The 19243-nt window shown below is 35.9% G+C and overlaps 2 protein-coding genes and 1 long non-coding RNA gene across 13 annotated transcripts in view; all 3 read right to left on the bottom strand.

The window, feature by feature from the left end:
- ppip5k1a (diphosphoinositol pentakisphosphate kinase 1a) overlaps positions 1-11105 on the bottom strand; it is a 36365-nt gene extending 25260 nt beyond the window's left edge. For 10 of the 11 annotated variants that reach the window (XR_010896510.1, XM_067401961.1, XM_067401957.1 and 7 more), the window contains exons 1-12: positions 11027-11105; positions 6140-6642; positions 4967-5162; positions 4408-4498; positions 4201-4286; positions 3532-3686; positions 1700-1801; positions 1379-1540; positions 1099-1220; positions 886-987; positions 585-671; positions 414-489 (exon numbers count right to left, since the gene is read on the bottom strand). Coding sequence is in view for 10 of the 11 variants with exons in the window: in XM_067401961.1 (XP_067258062.1) it covers positions 414-489; positions 585-671; positions 886-987; positions 1099-1220; positions 1379-1540; positions 1700-1801; positions 3532-3686; positions 4201-4286; positions 4408-4498; positions 4967-5162; positions 6140-6289 (1329 nt within the window). In the remaining variant the exon portion in view is untranslated. The remainder of the gene's footprint in view (positions 1-413; positions 490-584; positions 672-885; positions 988-1098; positions 1221-1378; positions 1541-1699; positions 1802-3531; positions 3687-4200; positions 4287-4407; positions 4499-4966; positions 5163-6139; positions 6643-11026) is intronic. The other variant, XM_067401958.1, reaches the window with a different exon arrangement.
- A 243-nt stretch (positions 11106-11348) lies between these two features.
- Positions 11349-16143, bottom strand: mtfmt (mitochondrial methionyl-tRNA formyltransferase). Its single transcript, XM_067400534.1, has 9 exons — positions 15308-16143; positions 15017-15217; positions 14786-14908; positions 14556-14658; positions 13337-13412; positions 13109-13200; positions 12943-13021; positions 12549-12625; positions 11349-11731 (listed from the first exon to the last, which is right to left on the bottom strand). Exons 1-9 carry the CDS (start codon positions 15529-15531, stop codon positions 11534-11536), a joined length of 1173 nt encoding a protein of 390 aa, XP_067256635.1. The 5' UTR covers positions 15532-16143; the 3' UTR covers positions 11349-11533.
- A 521-nt stretch (positions 16144-16664) lies between these two features.
- On the bottom strand, positions 16665-18617 carry LOC137031201 (uncharacterized). The gene is made up of 4 exons (XR_010896509.1): positions 18471-18617; positions 17634-17696; positions 17454-17504; positions 16665-16802 (listed from the first exon to the last, which is right to left on the bottom strand). It is a non-coding gene; the product is annotated as an uncharacterized lncRNA (long non-coding RNA).
- Between the last annotated feature and the right edge of the window lie 626 nt (positions 18618-19243).

Below are 19243 nucleotides of genomic sequence, written 5' to 3'. Positions count from 1 at the left end.
GATAAGTTCTAGGGGGTCAATAAGGTTGAGAACCACTGGTTTAAATTCAGCAAAAATATATATAAAAAATATAATAACAATAATAATAACAACAACAATAAGAATAATTTCTGCAATGACTAAAATCTTTGATAAGGTGTTGGTATTGGATCCTTTATTTTAATCCTTGATCTGTCTGAAAAAGCTTTGATTTTATCAAAAGAAAAAAGACTGTATAATCTTCTTACTTTTGCAGGTATGAAAAATATATTGCTGATGTGGATAAGACTATATCAGGCTGGCACAAGATTTTGATGGAACAAATGACTTCCACCGACTTTTTTTTTCTTGATTGGGGTTGAAATTTGTGTTGTGCTTTCTGTTAAAGTTGGAAAATGTTCAATAAATATAAATATTTTTTTTAAATTTGTTACCTGGAGCTGTTTGGGTTTCTTTAGCTTCAGCTTGCCTGTTTTATAGCCACCGTATTTTTCAAAAAGCTCAAAAAACCTAGAAGAAAGGAAAAAGCACCATATTTTTGCTATTTGGATCTATCAGGTATGCTTTAAGTTATTAAGTCTGTTGTGCAGGTGGCAAGAACACACATGGGATTTCGCACTTCCATCTTCATCTTCTGCTTTGGTGTACGATCTCCATGACGGATCACAGCGATCACGCAGCGCAGCTCCATCCTAACGAATAATAATAATAAAAAAGTCAGTCCATCATTCTGAGGCAATATCATAAACGGACACTTAAGAGTGGACACCTAAAAAATATATGAATGTTATTGCATTAGACAACAAAATTTAAAGTGGAAAGATGAATTTTACTATCGTTAATGGATAGTTTACATTACTTTAATAAGTCAAATGGCAATATGTGATTATAGCATGTAATAAGTACATGGTGCCTGATGTAGTGGGTACAATAGGAATGTCCTCTGCCTCTGTTGGTATGGACCAGGGGATCTGGAACTGAGGAGCCAGCTCCCTCATCACAATATTTCTGAAAGAAAGAACAAGCCAAACTTATCCTGTTGTGTATTTTGGAACTATATGTTAATATGTTTGAAATACAAACATTTTGAATCTTTATCTGATGATCATTAGGCTTTACCCCAGGATCTTAGCACAGTCGTCATAGTATTTCATGGAATTCTTCACAAAGCTAAATCCGTTGACATCACACACATACGAATGGCCGTTGGCTCGGAGCAGGTCGAATCCACACACTGTTTGCTACAGTGTAAAGAGTATTTGAGAACAAAATCAGCATGAACAGGTAACTGACCTGGAAAGAAATGACTTAAACCCTAGAAACATTTTTATTCTGCCCATTCTTTATTGTACATTCATACTTTCATTCTTGAAAGCAAGAAAGGAACAGCTCATCTGACCTTGAACGCCAGACACACTTTACGGGCCACAAGCTTCTCCATGGCAGTGAGCATGACTGGGTAGCGGATTTCTTTGCCTTCACTGTCTCGCTCAACTTTGCCGTCGAGAGCAGGGGACTTCCGAGCTTCTGCGTGAGCGTAATCTGGCCCTACTGTGTACACCTGTAACAAAAACACACAAAATAATGCTGCTGCTTCTCTAAAAATAGCAAATTTACAATTGAAATTATCATGTAAGAAAACAAAACTTTGCTCTATATAGATCAAGAGGAACAGGTTAATTCAATCTCTGGGTAGAAAAGACAGTAAATTATTTAGTACCTTCACATCAGTGCCATCGGTTGGCATGAACTCTTCATAGATATAGGAGCCAGTTTTCCTCACACTGCTCTCTGGAGAGTAAACACTACTTCTGCTCCCAATCTGAAACAGAGACACATTCACACTCAAATGTTACGATGATGCCATTGTGCAACATATTCAGTTATGTATACAGTTTTCTAATAAACTATTGTTCACATCACTGTAGACAGTTCTAGGAAAGCTACTTTAAAACTGCAGCTTACAAAGGTACAAGATGCGCATACATTTAGGCAAATAAACTCCAGTAAAGTTAGCTACACTACAAGTTACAAAACCATAACTACAACTGAAGGTATTTTGAGGGGTGTTTTTTTAACAATATACAGTTTAACAGTTCACAATTAAGGTAACGGTATCAAACTTGAACAAATAAATTTATATTAAATACAACTACTAAAACTTAAAATACACCCTAATCTATATAACCGAATCAAATAAACATCTGAATTTAAAGTTGAAGTAAAAAGTGTAATTTCTGTGACACTACTCTTACCAAATGGAATAGCTTGAATCATTGCTTTTAAATAAATTTCATGAACATTCCCCCAACTGATATTGGTTGAACAAACAGATTGTTCTGCCCAAACACACGGCATTAGTTGGGCCAGTGTTACTGTTTCAGGCTGGTCGAGATGCTCAAAAAAACATGAAGTTTTGTTAGAGTCACACTGTTAAACCTTTCAGGGTTACAGATGGCTTGCTTAAAAAAAAAAAAAAAAAAAACTATCCCTGCGTATTAAACTAGGATAGTAAAGTTGTTTAAAAAAAAAAATAAATAAATAAAAAAACTTTAACAATGTATTTTTCTGCAAAATGTAAAATTCAGGGACAACTACAGAGCAAGAGTGCTGAAGGGATGATGTAATTTTGTAGACCAACTCACAAGTTAGCATTATTTGTTTCCCTTTGCAAAAAGCCAGGGTTTTTCAAATGGCTTTTGTATTAGTACAGAAATTAAGCTCTGTAACCAACAAAAGTTTAGGATTCTTACAAGTTTTGTTCATCAAGATAATATTCACATATAACTTTTATGAAATTTGAAACCTAAATACAATTGCCAAAAGTAAAGAACTACAGGTAAGCTATAATTCTACAACTTATATAATATTATAGTGGAGACTTTGAAGTTATGACCATGGTGTAGTCAACACCATGGTCACACAACTTCAAACCTCCACTATTCAGCTTCCGACACCTCTTTTAATCTTTATTTAAAATCTATAAGTTGGAAAGTTTGAGTTATAGTAGTAATAGTAGAATAGTTTCCCTGTTCAGCATGATCCCAGACAACCTGTATATTTCCATTTAGCCACTTGTTAGCAACTGCCTTTTTCAAGATACGTAAAAGCTTAAAAAAATATCACAAAAGTAGTATTACTAAAATATTTTTTTGCTGTAGAATAAAGCTTGAAAATATCTTGTGTTAACCACAAACCTTAATTCAGGCATTTAACCTTACAGTTACATTGACTTCAGGACAATGGAACTGGAAGTCAAAAATGCTAACTCATTTCCATGTTTTGAGGACTTTCCTGCAGCACTCTGTAACTCTGGTTGGTAAATCAGTTGTTGTAAATGAATGAGCTGCTAAAACAAACTTAGTAGCGTTGCTAACAAGTTAGTAGCATTGCTAATATTAAGCTAGTTACTCCCCAACACTGACTGTAGGATAAATGTGGAAGACTAAAACAAATGCCAGCATGCTCTTCTCTGTTTGCTGTGCTTGTATGACTGAGAGGATGCAGCTCAAGCCCTATGGAACAGATAACAGTGAGCCACTGTAAAAAGACCTTCCTGAAGAGGCGTTGGCTGCCTCCCCCAGCTGAAGTTGGGTAGTAGATGTACACATTATGGTCCTCGGCAGAAACAGGCTTCTCTACGAACGGTTTTAGAAAGACTTCGCCGTTAACTTCAACTTGGTCTTCTCCCTCAACCAGGTTACACTCTGTGTCAAAACAGGAAATAAAAGTCCAGTCAAAACAGCGTTCCAGTGAATAGAAACATTATCTGAGCAGATAGACAGATAACACAGTCATCATCTGAGACATGAATGTAATGTGGATTTATAGCTGGATAAATATAGCACTTTGATTGTCATTTGTTTTAGAGGAGGATAAATTTATTCAGGTCCTCAGGGAACTGTCATAGCTGCCAAGAACATAATGGCTCAGAGGATACCAGATGGTCACATCATGGACCTCAGTGCAATATTTGTATCCTTGGCCTGTGAAACACTTAAAATTGCTCTACATGAGGGGCTATATTTACCCAGAGACTAAAATAAATCAGAGCAGAGACAAAGCAGGACACTTTGCTAAGATTTTTTACTTTACTGGTAGATGATGAAGAAATAAGCGAGCAAAAAACTCTTTAAAAGATAAACTCTTTAAAAAGGTGATTCTTTAAAAGTTAATGCTATAATTATATGTTATTATAACATAGCAAAAGCTTTTACTGACCATCAGGTTTGTCAGGGTCGCGGTTTAACACGGCATAGCGTGGCAGATCTATCCCCTCCTCCTGCAGGATACGATACACCTCCCTCCTAAAGATATGATTATGGACAGAAAATGCCTTATTCAGGTATCATACAGGATGCTGAAATGTATGTGAATAAAGAGTAAATAAATATGCAAAACTGTGGTTAATTAAGAATATGGTAATACCTATCCTGTATGTAATACTGCATATTAAGATCATTGATGAGCAATGGGTTACGGAGCTTTGCGTAACTCACTGCCTTATCCAGGGGGAAGCCTAATTCAAGAGAAAATAGTACTGTTGGTATATGGGCATGATAATATAAAAATGACTTGTCAAAGACACAACACACTGGTAAACAACTTAGGGTGTTTTCACATTTACCGTTGTTCAGCAAGATTTGTGGGTGGATCAACGTGATCTGTAATTTCATGTGAGGGCAGAAGATTTCCTTACACAGATCTTACAATGGCTTCAAGTTGGTCACCCAAATTCGCTGCGCTTCATACTGTACATCCCTACACTATTGACATTGGAGAACAGACCTTTTTGTATGCAAAAATTCACTAAAGTGACTGCACATTTGTTGTGTCTCATTAGATTAGCTGATGATGCAATAATGTTAGGTAACTGAACAGGAGACCCCTTCAACAAAGCTGCTTCATGATTTCATTGAGTGGTTAAGACTTAAGTGGAGAAACCTTATCTACAACCAGTTTAAAAGGGCACAGGCACAAAACATACCTTTAGAGTGAAATGAGATCAGGCAGTCACAGAGTGGCCACTTTTCCACCGGCTCACTGAGTATGACGTCCTCTGGAAAGATGACCACTGTGATGTACTCAAACTTGCAAAGACGCTCCAAGATCTGAGTCATGGGTTTAGACTTAGATTTCTTCATCATACAGCAAATCCCCACCACGATCTGACGCTCTGGAGGCTTAAGAGAAAACCAAGGATTTAAATGAGATATACCTAAACATACTTATAAGTACAGACATTAGAAAAAAACAAAGTGGTTTGCAAAAGTTTATAAATAATTACAAGAATGACTTGAAATCAAAATCAAATAAATGCTGTTCTTTTGAACCGTCCATTCTGAAAAATTCCACAATATTCAGTTCACCATTGAAAGAAGAAGCAAATCAGCATATTAGTATGATTTCATGTGACACTGAAGACTGGAGTAACGATGCTGAAAATTCAGCTTTACCATCACAGGAATAAATTACATTTTAAAATGTATTAAAATAGAAAGCATTATTTTAAATTATAATAAAATTTCATAATACTGTTTTTTCTGTATTTTTGATAAATGCAGCTTCGGTGAGTATAAGAGACATCTTTAAAAAATAAAAAAATAAAAAAATAAATCCCAACCAACCCCATACTTGAACATTTAAAGATAAAAGCTTATTTCCATGTTGGAAGCATGTTTCCACTTCAGAGTAAAGAGTGAAACAGGTAACTGAGATTGTGTAAAATAAGAAATAAAGTCACAATTGTGACACATAAATTCACAATTATTTGAAAAACAAACAACACTTTTATAGTTCTGCACACAAGAAATTTTGTGGACAAAAATCTGAAAATGTCCTCATAAGCATGTACATGTACTGTAGATGTTGACATGTGGTAACATCTTTTAAAAGGGATACTTTCAGTAAACTCTAGTCTACACTGTATTCCAGTTGGTAATAGGGAACAAAAGAGCAAATATTTGATGTCTGATGTGTTGCTACCATAGTTCCTGCTTCTGTGGTTAGGAGTCTTATAAGAAGTCTTTAATGTTACTTAGAAATATGCTAACCAATGGTAAAGAATTACATGCTTCTGTTCGCAAATCATTAAATCCCTAGGTACATGAAGGCAAAATCTCTCCATTAGATCAGAAACTCAGTCGAACACAATCCATACCGAATCATCCTCCAGGTCGTCTTCGTACAGCTCCATGTCTGTCCTCATGCTGGCGAAGTCGTCCAGGCCCTCGCTCTCATCCTCCGCGCAGCCCACGAAGAATCTGGGAGCGCCGCGCTGGCTCTCGCCGGGGCTGCTGGGCTCTGACATTACAGTCCACAGGGGCAGCGACCCTCTGCTTCCTGCCGCCCCATCTCACACTAACACGCAGAGCTGGAGGGGCACGCGGCCAGACCAGCTCCGTACCCAGCCTGCAGGAGCAGTGGTGGGGTCACCGGCAGAGTGTGTGAGTGTGAGTTAGTGAGGTGAAGGAGAGGCTGAATGAGGCCTGCCAAAGTGGAGGTAAGTAGTTATTGGGTAGGATGTGAAGTGATGGACTGATAACACAAATTCATTCTTTCTAATGTTTATGCTTTTCAGAGATCTTTGAGAAGGGATTTTTCTCCATGTGTATTAAGGTCCTTGAAGAAGGAACTGAAGGATGTAATAAAATATCTTCTTTCCTACAAAAATAAACAAACAAACAGGATTGATCGATAAATGATCCAGTCAGTAGGTGCACACATAAATTTTGATCTCTGTGAAAGGGCTGATGTTTGAGGATTGGTTGATTGGTTGAGGACTGGTTGATGTTGTTCACTAAATGTAGTCCTTGTTCAATAAAAGTGATAGTTCACCCAAAAATAAAAAATTCTGTTATCAATATTATATCTCAACCTCAATGCTGTTCCAAACTCATAAGACTTTTGTTCATCTTCGAAAAACACAAATTAAGTAATTTTTAATGAAGCCTGAGAGATTTTTGTCCCATCCACTGAAAATTCTGATGGTTAAAAATGCATTTGGTCATAAAGACATTGTGAAAGTAATCCATATGCAGGGTCATTTCAAAATTAAAATTTCCTGATAATTTACTTTACTCACCCCCATGTCATCCAAGATGTTTATGTCTTTCTTTCTTCAGTTGAAAAGAAATTAAAGGTTCCAGAATTTCAACAGGGTTCAACGGGTTGAAGGTCCAAATTACAGTTTCAATGCAGCTTCAAAGGCCTCTACATGATCCCAGCTGAGGAATAAGGGTCTTATCTGCTTATCTATGTGTGAGGCACCACACATTACGTAATCATGTTGGAAAGGTCACACGGGACGTAGGCAGAAGTACCACGGTATTGCTAAAAATCTCATTTTCTCCTCCGACTTCAAAATTGTTCAACATTGTTGTTATTATCTTTTTTTGTAAAGGCCATTTGACTTAGTCTTTGCACATTTGTTTTGTAAACACTTGCTCGGTACTTCCACTTACGTAATGCGTGGCGCATCGCAGAGCAGTGCAAGATGAGCATTTGTGGTTAAAAAGTATATAATTTTTTTCTTTTTTTAGAAAATGACGGATCGTTTCACTAGATAAGAGCCTTATTCCTCATCTGGTATCATGTAGAGCCCTTTGAAGCTGCAATGAAACTACAATTTGGACCTTCAACCCGTTGAACCCTGTTGAAGTCCACTATATAGAGAAAAATTCTGGAATGTTTTTCTTAAAAAAAAACATTTCTTAATTTCTTTTCGACTGAACAAAGAAAGACATAAACATCTTGGATGACATGGAGGTGAGTAAATTATCAGGAAATTTCAATTCTGAAGTGAACTAATCCTTTAACTCTTTTGCACGTAGAGCTGGTAACAATTACATCTCTCCCCTGTCAGCCTCCTACACAGTTTATGTTATTTAGACAGTGCAGCACTTCCATGTACTGTATCAGAATGCAGACTCATTACTGGGCGGCTCCTGCGTCAGCATCACACGGATGCACCGTGCTGCTCACATGAACAGCATCGGCCAATACCGAGTCGGCATTCTGACGTAAACACAGAAGCACTGTCTAAATAACATAAACTGTAGGAGACTGACAGGGTAGAGATGTAATTGTTGAATAAAGTTATTTTTGCTTTGTTTTTGCGCACAAAAAGTATTCTCGTCGCTTCATAACATTAAGGTTAAACCACTGTAGTGGTGGACATATGGCCAATTTTAACAATGTCTTTGATACCTTTCTGGACCTTGAATGTGGTAATTTCATTGCTTTCTATGGGGGGTAAAAAAAACCTCTCAGATTTCATTTAAAAGATCTTAATTTGTGTTCCAAAGATGAACGAAGGTCTTACAAGTTTGGAATGACATGAGGGTGAGTAATTAATGACAGAAATTTCATTTTTTGGTGAACTAACCCTTTAACATTAAGTGGAATGGAATCTTGCGCATAGAATCAATTGGCACATGCCACAGTGCTTAGTGGCACATTGGGTGGCATGTCCGGTTTTCACTGTCATGTTCCAGCGCATAGTGGTATGTTACAATAAAACTTGTGATGTTTGGATTGCGTCATGTTGTGGCACCTCCATTAGTGACTGACAGATGAGTTGAGCAGCTATACTGACGGAAACACACAAAATAAATCATAAGTCTCATATGAATATACCGCATTAAAAGTCACATCCGTTACTGTAAACCATTATTTTTGCATGATGCTGCATGCATACTAAAGGTGTCAATATAAGTGTAACATTGGTCAGAGTCTGATAATGAACTAAATAAATATAGATAGGCCTACAACTGAATATGTGGTTAGTGGTTCTTATCTATGGCTTAAATATTTCACTAATATTTTTATGGAATTATGTAATAATAATAATTATAATAATAATAATAAAATTTTTTAACAGACATCCTTTCCTTCTGGAGATGTATGTTTTGTTAAAGTATATGACTTGCTGTAGTCACATTATAATCCAGTTTAATATAGTGAATACATAACTCTGCATTGTGAAGAGCCAGTATCAAGGTCCAGCACACTTCTGAATGGTTGGTGCTAGTTTTCATAATGCATTTAAGAATGGTGGGAGTCACTTTATAAAGGTTTGTGGCATTGTCTCTAATGCTAGTTTACAATATGAAATACCTGATTAGCTGGTTGGTACCACTTTAATTGGAATGTTTCACTTTTTTTATTTGTGGCCACCAATCTAAATATCTTTTATAAATCTAAATGACATAGATGAACGTTCAATCCCAGAACCCTAATGGTTGTTGTAAAAATTATCTCTGGGATGTAATAAACCCTATGTTTGAAAGCAACATATTATCAATTAAATGTCTTTCTGCTGTTAAGTGCGTACGTTACACCATTCACATAATGCTCTGGCAGACAGCGGCATGTTTCACTAGAAGTTATTGGAGGAGCCAACACATACGGCAACATGCTCTGCAGCAATGTCAGTGGCACATGACATAATCCATCAGCACGTCACAAGTTTTAGTGGCACGTCACTATCCACTGGCACATTCAAATGACAACCGGATGTGCCAATGGCTTCTGTGCATAAGATGCCATACCTCCGTCTCTCAGTTGTTTCAGAGATTAAGGCAGTTAACAAAGTTTTATAAAATGTTGTTTAATTTTTCGATAATATTATATATATATATATATATATATATATATATATATATATATATATATATATATATATATATTTTTTTTTTTTTTTTACATTATTTGTTACTTGTAATTATTCCATAGCAGATTTCAGCACACATATGAACAGGACTTTTTGGATATTCAAAACAGCACTTCTGCTTGTGTCATATTGCTTAATTATCATGCTGGCACTCATGTTACAACTCCTACTCTCAAGTCAGCAGATTCTTCAGTCCAGACAAACCACAGAGCTCTGTTCTCATAGATTTAAAATACATTTGTGTCACACACTGCAACACCCCAATCTCATTTTAATAAAATGCTTTCAAGTCATAGTTTTTTCTTTTCTTTTCTTTTTAGAGGTAGAAGGTAGCAAGCCTGTGCAATTCTGAACACCCGTTCTGTAAAATAAATAATATAAAATCCTGTAAAATAATTAGATCTAATAATCTTGATGGTGAGCATGCAGGAAACCTCATATCAACAGACTTCAAGAATGCAAATAGTTTCCTGAATAGTTATAGATCTTGATAGTGCATAGATATAGAATAGATCCTGAATATTGAATAGAATAGATCCTGAATAGCTCCAAACTATAAGCTGCATCAAGACACTTTCGAACATAACATGAAAAAGACAAATGAATGAATTACAACTGACCACAGTTTGGATCCATTATTGGCATACGTGTTATTTTGGGTAAAGCTGGTTCCATACTTAACACGATTATCCCTCAGCTACACAACGTATTAGAAGTTTAGAAGTATTAGACGATCAAAATCCCCTATTTACACCTGTTCAATTGCTCGAGAAATTCTAGCACAACTTGGCCATAAGCCCTGCATAAGCTGTATTTCTACATAACAGCCTATATACACTCTCTATGCAATAACTACTCAAGCTGACACGTATGTTGATCGGTTTAAGAGGAAGGTCAAAGTCTATCAAAATGTCACATTACACATAAAGCGTGTTTGTTTGTCTACTATCTGAAGACATCGTATGACACATGTGTAACGGTGACAGGACAGTCTACGTATCAGGTTACTAGGTAACGGTTTCAAAGCTCTATACCAATGAACATTGCACTGCATTTCACATTAAAATAACACGAGAGAACAAACATAACAAACCCATCACATAACAGCGTAATGAAACCCAAAACGGGGGGAAATACACTTTATATAATTTCTTGCCGCTTTCCATTTATAAATATGCAAGAGAAGACGTGAGTAGGTTGTGTAGGCTCGCTAGCTAGCAACTCGGCTATTCGTTAGCTCAACGTAAACAAGACACTTTTCTTCAGCAATTATGAAAATTGAATGACAGTGGAAGCTACTTTTCGGCAATACTGAAGCTCTTTAGTTTCATGCAATAATGCGAACATAAACGGTATTTTCCAGTGATGACTTACTACGTGAAATGCGAGGCGGTGTTGATGGTTTCACAGCTGTCCTCGGATTTGACAGGTTGTAAATGAAACCGAACTTTACTTTGGACGCAAAAATAAACAATGGTTTCAGCCAATGAGAGAGCAGGACTTGCTGACAGTCCTCCGTGCTGTACGTATGAGGCGATAAAAGGGCGGGACTTACTTCGCCTCAAGTTTTGGAATAATAATTAGCGTTTTCTCCTGTTGAAACTGTTGCATTTTAGATCAAAAACGATCATAGGGAATACTTTTGTAGCTGGTTAGTGAATATGAATCAAATAAAACAACAATTCAGATTAACCTTGCAAAAATAATTGTATTGTATTGACATTCGTTCACGACACGGCTGTACAAATGTGCAGAGACCTGCAAACATATAGCCCATTACTAAGTACAACATTGTCTTAAAACAGACAGAAATGTTTTAAATGACATGACATAGTTGTTTATATGCGATTATTCATTTCGTGATTGCAGTAAAGCCAGGCTTTAAAGTGAAGTGTTATTCTGCAGCAGCATATTATTGTCCTGTCCTCCTGGCAAATGAGTCTCTTTATAACTTTGGAACTGACAGGCGTTTGAGGAGGGAGATTTCTTCAGCACGCTCTGATGGAGATATCCATTGAAGAAATCTGCTGCTGACAGCCTTTTCTTGAATTTCACAGCTTTGAATCCAATCCAGCCATCCTAAAAGAAAATATGTAGGGAAAAAGACAACATTCACAGTGCTAATTGTTACATACTGTTGACCTTGCTGTAAATGTGGGCAAACCTATGTCTGTTTGAATGGTAACACTGTTCTTTTGATGTAAATACTGATTGTACAATTTAGAACTGAATATAATAGTAAAATACAGTGTGACGTAATAGTATATTTAGCACATTCAGTGTTGTTATTGTTAACTAAAGCTCACTGAAAATAGGTTGAGATAAAATATAAATATTTGTTGAAAAACTTAAAGTCGAAAACACTTTTGATTACATTAAAAGTACTAAAATTACTACAAATGGCAACATTAAAACAACCTGGAAATGAAAAGAACATAACATTTCTAAAACTAAAAATGAAAATATAAAAATAAAAGCAAATTCATTCATAAACAAAAGCGTGGGCTGTCCCACTGATATACTCAGTGGTGTAAAGCGGTCTTTACTTGGCCTCCCTCATCACAAGGTCTGGTTGTCTCCCCAACCCAGTTGTCTCCCCTTAACAACAGCCCTGATTGTATGCAGTTATATCTTAATTTTAACTCTGTGTGTCCACTGGCACAGAGGGAGAGCATCATGAGTACTGATTTCAAATGAATTTCTATGGACAGAAGGGGATTGAGAGCAGAACAGTGAGATCATTAAAAAATATGGGAAAAGCTGAAGGGGAAAACCTCAATGAACAATGTATATCCACACCACCAAAGTTGCAGGCCTCTGGCTGTTTGATTAGTATTGAACGTTTTTCCTTCTGTGCCAGTGTGCATGTGTGTGGTAACATTTCCAAAGTGCATACCTTGCAGCGAACAAGTAGGATATTGGATTCTTTCTGATAATGGACAGACCCTGGTACTGCAGATAAATATGGAGCAGCTGCAAAGAAAGGCAAAAAAAAGTGTGATCACACTTTCTGGTAGACAAACAGTTACTTAGGGTGTTTTCAGACCTGTAGATTGTGTGCTTTGTTCCGAAACAGGGACTTAAATTGTTACAATGTTCCATTCCTCCCTTGATTTAGTTCACTTTTGGAAAGCAACATTGCACAGTGTACCCAAAATGTGTTCAAGCAAGTCACATGTGTGTAAAACTGCCCTCTCATTGGTGCGAGTGCACCTGGTTATGTTCCGGAATTATAACAAATGCTTAGTCACAGCCAATACCACAAACACAAAATAAGCAGCTCTAGTTACCTGTAAACAACACATTGCATTTGCCAACAAAGTCCAGAAGTTTGATGGGATTGCCCATCCACATTGTTTTCAAAGGAATCTGATTGAGGAAAAATAAGCACTTTGTTTAACATTATTTAAGCAACTGATTGTAAATGTACGTTTCATAAGATCTCTTTAGTCCTACCCGAGATCCAATAGCTCGAAAGAGACGATCAATGTAATCACAGCTGTGCTCTTCCCATATTATCCAGGCCATTCTGGAACTGATTTTGGGTGCTGAAGACAGTAATATAGATGGTTGATTAATGTATTCCATTTGTTTCAACATCATTCTCACATGGTGATCTTATGACTGCATAAATGGTTCAGAATTTGCTGTTTGTTTTGATCATTATCTTATAAACACACTTACCAAATGATGCACCCTCCTTAGGCTGCTCCTTTCTGTTCGCTATCCTTTCAGGAAGATGTTTTAGAGTGTCCATCAACTGTTGATTTAAATATGAGACAGAAGTTTTAAAACAATTTATGTGAATCAATGCCAGTGTTCTTGTCACAAAAGCAGAGTGCATAACAAAACCCAATGACAAATTGTAAATAATTGAATCATTCCTGCAGCTTAGACAGTAGAGCACAACACTAGCAGAGTTGTTTCCCAGAACTGAGAACTGAGAAGAGTATAAATGATGTATGAATGCAATGTACACTACCGTTCAAAAGTTTTGGGTCCAAAAATGTTTTTTTGTTGTCACTTATGCTCACCAAGGCTGCATTTACTTAATCATAAATACAGTAATCAACAGATAATATTGTGAAATATTATTGCAATTTAAAATATCTGTTTTCTATTTGAATATATTTTAAAATGCATTTTCAGCAGCCATTACTCCAGTCTTTGCTGTCACATCCTTCGAAAATCATGTTAATATGCTGATCTAGTGCTCCAAAAACATTTTCTTGTTATTATCGAAGTTGAAAGCAGTGCTGCTAGATATTTTTGTAGAAACCGTGATACATTTTTTCAGGATTGTCTGATAAATAGAAAGATCAAAAGAACAGCATTTTGTAGAAATATTTTATAGCATTATTAATGTCTTTACTCTCACTTTTGATCAATTTATTGTGTCTCTGCTGAAAAAAAGTATTTTTTAATCTTACTGAATACAAACGTTTTGAATGGTAGTGTTAGTCGTACTAATTCTAAATATTTATACTATAAACACAACTTTATACTATAATTTATACATTTTGAAATTTTTAAAGGGATAGTTAATCCAAATATTACAATTTTATCATCATTTAGTCACCCTCATGTTGTTTCAAACATGTATGAGTTTCTTTATTACGTTAAAAAACAAAAGAAGATTTTTTTTACATAATATTGGTAATCAAACAGTTGACGTTAGCCATTGACATCAATAGCATTTTTCCTACTATGAAAGTCAATGGCTACCATCAACTGTTTGATCACCAACGTTATTTTAAAAATCTTTTGTTTTTTTAACAGAAGGAAGAGACTCATACATGTTTGGAACAACTTCAGGCTGAGTAAGTGCTGACAACAATTTCATTTTTGGGTGAACTATCCCTTTAATTGTGGAAACTAAAATATGTTAAGCGGTGGCAATTACCATTCTGGAACCCACAGCTGCCAAAGTAGCTCCAAGCTCATCCGCAGTGCAGTTCTTTGGAATCTCATAGATCTCTTGCTGAAGAATAGGGCCCACATCAAATCTGATTTAATGAAGGCCATAAAATAAAAGACTTGACACTTGGAAGGGGATATATAAAAAAATTGAGCATCTTTTATGTAACTTTCATATTGGTCCTGCCATGAACAATTACGGTACAAGGCCTTTACCTCTTAGGTCTTATTTGCATGATAGTCACTCCTGTGACACTGTCACCATGTAAAATCGTATGAAAGACTGGAGCAGGTCCCCGCCAGCGTGGCAACAGACTAGGGTGCACATTCAGGATCCCACTAACGTAAATAAACAAAAACGCAAACACAAATTATGAGCCGAGACCATGCTGTTAAAACATCACACAATGACTAATCACGCTCTTTCCCCGAATCCTCATTACTTACTGTGGCATTTTGTTGATGATGTTCTCCTTGATTAAACAACCAAATGACACCACCACACCAACATCAAACTGTGCACTGAAGTCCACATCTGGCCAGTGGTGAAGTGGAAGTCTGTGCTGCTCGGCATACTTTCTGACTGGAGTATCTCTGGACAGTGTCACGACCTCAAGAGAATTTATGATTTCAGCTTTTGTGTCATCTCTAAAAAAAGAAAAGCAAACTAATAACATAAGTAATGCAGTAGGGTTATCGACAAAAATAGTAATGTAATAAAAAACTGGACATCATTACCGGGATACGTGAAGCTGTTTCAGTGATTCCAGTGCAAAATCATCACTTCCAAAAAACAATACTCTCCAGGGTGGTTTAGAAGCAGACTGTATTTGAGTTACATAAGATTTGTTTCTGCTTAATAGAATCAAGTCTCTTCTAATGCGCGTGATGCAGTTGCTACAAAGTCCTTGAAACAGCAAACGTCCCCTATCTATGAATTTTAAATAGTTTAGGCTCCACATACTCTGATATAGGTTTTCATAAATGACAAAACATATCTTTAACAGCTAGCAAAATACGAAACCATCACTCCTCTATTAACAGATAAGCTCGCAGTAGTCATAGGAATCATTCTAACATTTCATGACAACTTCAGTCGAGAGAGTCTTGACATTTTTCACAATAACGTGTCCTAATTATGTTCATTAGACTAATCCATTTTCGCAAACCAGTAGGTGACAGTTACAAGGTTACTGTAAAGCGCTACATGTACACACAGCGGCATGTGTGAGTCGCCATGTTGACGTTAACGTCATTTCCGTTATAGTTTTCATATAAAAGACATATATTATGAGTTTATGAATGTTTTTTTTACAACATTTACATAACTCACGGTTTTTTTGTACTTCAAAAGAAAATAAAAACACACAGTGTTTATTAAGTTGTTGTTATTGATGCGCGTTTCTCGTTTTTAAATCGGAACTTTTTGTTGAATCGGTTCACAAAACCGGTCTGAACGATCGAACTGAATCGAACTCATAGAACCTCAACTGGCAAGGAAATCCAACTCGTTATCAACGGATAACCGATCATAACTGAGGTGACACTGACAGTACCAACCAAGTAGATATCGCTGCAGCCCGGAGACCCGCAAGTGGGAGGAGCTTACGTCAACAACAGCAAGTGGGTGGAGCTTATGCCACAAGTAGGCTGGAGTTCATAGTATCTTAAAAAATGTATAAATAACGCATTTTCATAGTTTGAATTGAAATTCTTACATTTTTGTAATTATTGTTTGTATCCAAATACCATTCATTGTCAACACTGAATCACGTTTTTACACCGTTTGTCATCCTTTGTGATGATGCCATTTTAAATCCTTTTAGCTGTAATGTAATTCAAGCATATTTCTGGATATTGTATTTTACAATCTACAGTAGCCTAACAAAGAACATATTAAAGTGAGATGCAATTGCACTCAGGAAATAAATGTGTGATGCATAAAGAAAATGTTGAATACTGTTACTTACTATTCACCTGTACTGAACATTTTTTATTTTTCATATTTGTTTTTACTCAAATTACAGCAAATGACCAACTGACGTTCTTCAGAACATTACACAAATAAATGTATTCTCAAATCACAATTCAGACTCAGGGTGGGTAAATTATTTTATTTCTAAAACAAATTATGAACAATAATCCTGTATGCAGTGGACATTGCAAAATCCTGGATGCATGGCTTCACTGTAAATTCCTGAAAGCTCACCTCGCTTGCCCTTCCCAGCATAACCTGGTGGGTGCACAAAAACCACAATGAACACTAGGGTTGACCTGAATTAAAACTTTCCCCATGCCATACAAGATATGCATGACTTTATATCTATTGTTTAACATGCACAAACATTTCAAGAACAATCATAATAATTATTATTATAATTTTTATCTGAAACACTTTGCTATTTCTTTCACCCAGGGTTTGCAGAATATAGTTTTACTGAATATTATGAGTGATTCACTGTATCATTCTGTTCAGTGACTTGTTGAACAGAATTAACTGTTGACAGCATACAAGTGAACAAGAATTATTTTTTTATTTTCTTTAAAGGTTTCTTAAAAACACCACAAAAACACTTACTCTAACGAGAAATTGTCAAGCAGGACAGCACATCACCATTTCCTTATGTTCGCCAATTACATAAATTAGTATAATGTTGAATTGTATTTAAAATATATAACTACAAAAACTAAAGCTAAAACTAAAGCTAAATCTAAAAAAAAAAAAAAAAAAAAAAAAAATTACTTCAGTGAAGTCAAACTTATTCCCCAGAGTAACATACAGTGCATACTGTATTCAAAGAAACAATAATAATTTAAAAAAAATCAAATGGGTAAAAGACTGCGAGTGATTACAATTCTCTGCTCCTCATTTACATATACTTGCCATCAAGACAAATACTCCACAGTTATTTGACATCCTTTGTCTTTCATAATCCTAGTGATGAAATCAAACATACAATAAATTAACTGCTGTGATAAACACACAACATATGCATTTGGGGCTTACATATTAAAAGCAGGACTTGTGATCACAAGTATATTATGCCTACAAAAAAAATCTCACCGTAATGTCATTGAGGACAGTCTCTGACCACAGTCCTGGTTCGATTTTTTGGGGGCAAGCTCTCTATCAGTTAAAAACAAAAAAGACAGAGGTAAATTAACATTAAATAAAGATAAGCAAAATATAGTTCTGTAAAAAAATGCCAGTGCCTGCAAGGCAGTGTCATGGCTGGCAGGCTGGATTAATGACAAACAACAACAACAATAGAATTTATCAACAGTGCTGATAAGCATGGTTATGAATATTGAAGTTTGAATGCCAATTTTCAATTAGTGAAAAAAGAAAAATATGCATGGTCTGAACTACCATACATTTTATTGTCAACATGAAACCCAAATTGACACAGTTCTACTTATCTTATAACTGATTAGTGCATATATACATATTACATATTATATACACACACAGTGATGCGGTGGGTATTATGTGACATTACAGCATGTCCCTATTTTTCAAAAGGCTTATAAATCATGCAGAAGGATTTTTTTTTAATTAAAAATGTGCAGTTTCCTGTAAAGGGTTAGGTTTAGGTGTAGGGGTTGGTGTAGGGCAATAGAAAATACGTTTTGTGCAGTATAAAAACCATTATGTCTATGGAATGTGCCAACAAATCACAAAAAACAATGTGTGCATGCGAGTGTGTGTGTGTGTGTGTGTAAAATTCCAATGAGTTGGAATTTTAGTTTCATGTTCACATTAAAGAAAGCAAAGAAAAACAATAATTTTAAAATGATAAATTATCCTAAATCGATTTGCAAACGCTAAGAACAGTTTATAAATCAGTACAGTCCAAATCATTAGCAAAACTGACATGCAATTAAGCTACATTAATGTTACCCGTTTATGGTCTACTGTATCCATAACCTGGAGAGCAGATTGCAGTTGTTTGAAAAAACATATTGTCAGACAGCTTCTTCTTCGTCTTCTTTTTCTTATTCTTCTTCTGTTTGACGGATCGCAACCAAATTCACGCGCTACCGCCACCAGGAGCGTGAACAATATTACATGACATTAAAAAAACCAATCAAAATCTTCTATTAGTTTGTACCGCCCACTTGCGGCTTAATGTCCCACCCATTTGCAGTTGCTCCACCCACTTGCAGCTGGCTCCGACCTCCGTTTATACCTATCTCGTACCAACGGGTCCCATATACTGTAGATCAGTGGTCCCAATAGGCTTGATGAGGGGTGCTGTGACGAATTAGTATTCCTGACTGAAACAATAAGTTTGGGTGAGAAAGAGAAGTGCAGATGTCGTCAAAATTGTTTATCCGTGTTAGTGGTAAATAGAGGCTGTAAATACTGAAAGCATGTATCTTCTAAACGTGAACATTGCCTTTTGTTGTTTTGGAGCACACTAACTTAGAAAAGCTGTAGTAGGCCTAAAACATAATACAAATAATAAAAGCTACAAAACATTAATGGAGACTTTAATAGCTTTATATAGAGGCTACTTTAATAGACTAATAGCAGAAAAGTTACAAATGTTAAGCCATTTTTGCGAGAAATAGAAAGCTTTTAGTAGACTAATTGCTTAAATGCTGCAAATTTCGGTTTCAAATACTTATTTAGCTTATGGAGTAACAATAAACGCATTACTACAAGAACTT

The sequence above is a fragment of the Chanodichthys erythropterus genome, chromosome 11 (assembly GCF_024489055.1).
Source record: "Chanodichthys erythropterus isolate Z2021 chromosome 11, ASM2448905v1, whole genome shotgun sequence".
Classification (NCBI taxonomy): Eukaryota; Metazoa; Chordata; class Actinopteri; order Cypriniformes; family Xenocyprididae; genus Chanodichthys; species Chanodichthys erythropterus.
The sequence above is the reverse complement of the archived record's forward strand: the minus strand, read 5'-3'. Positions and strand labels throughout refer to the sequence as shown.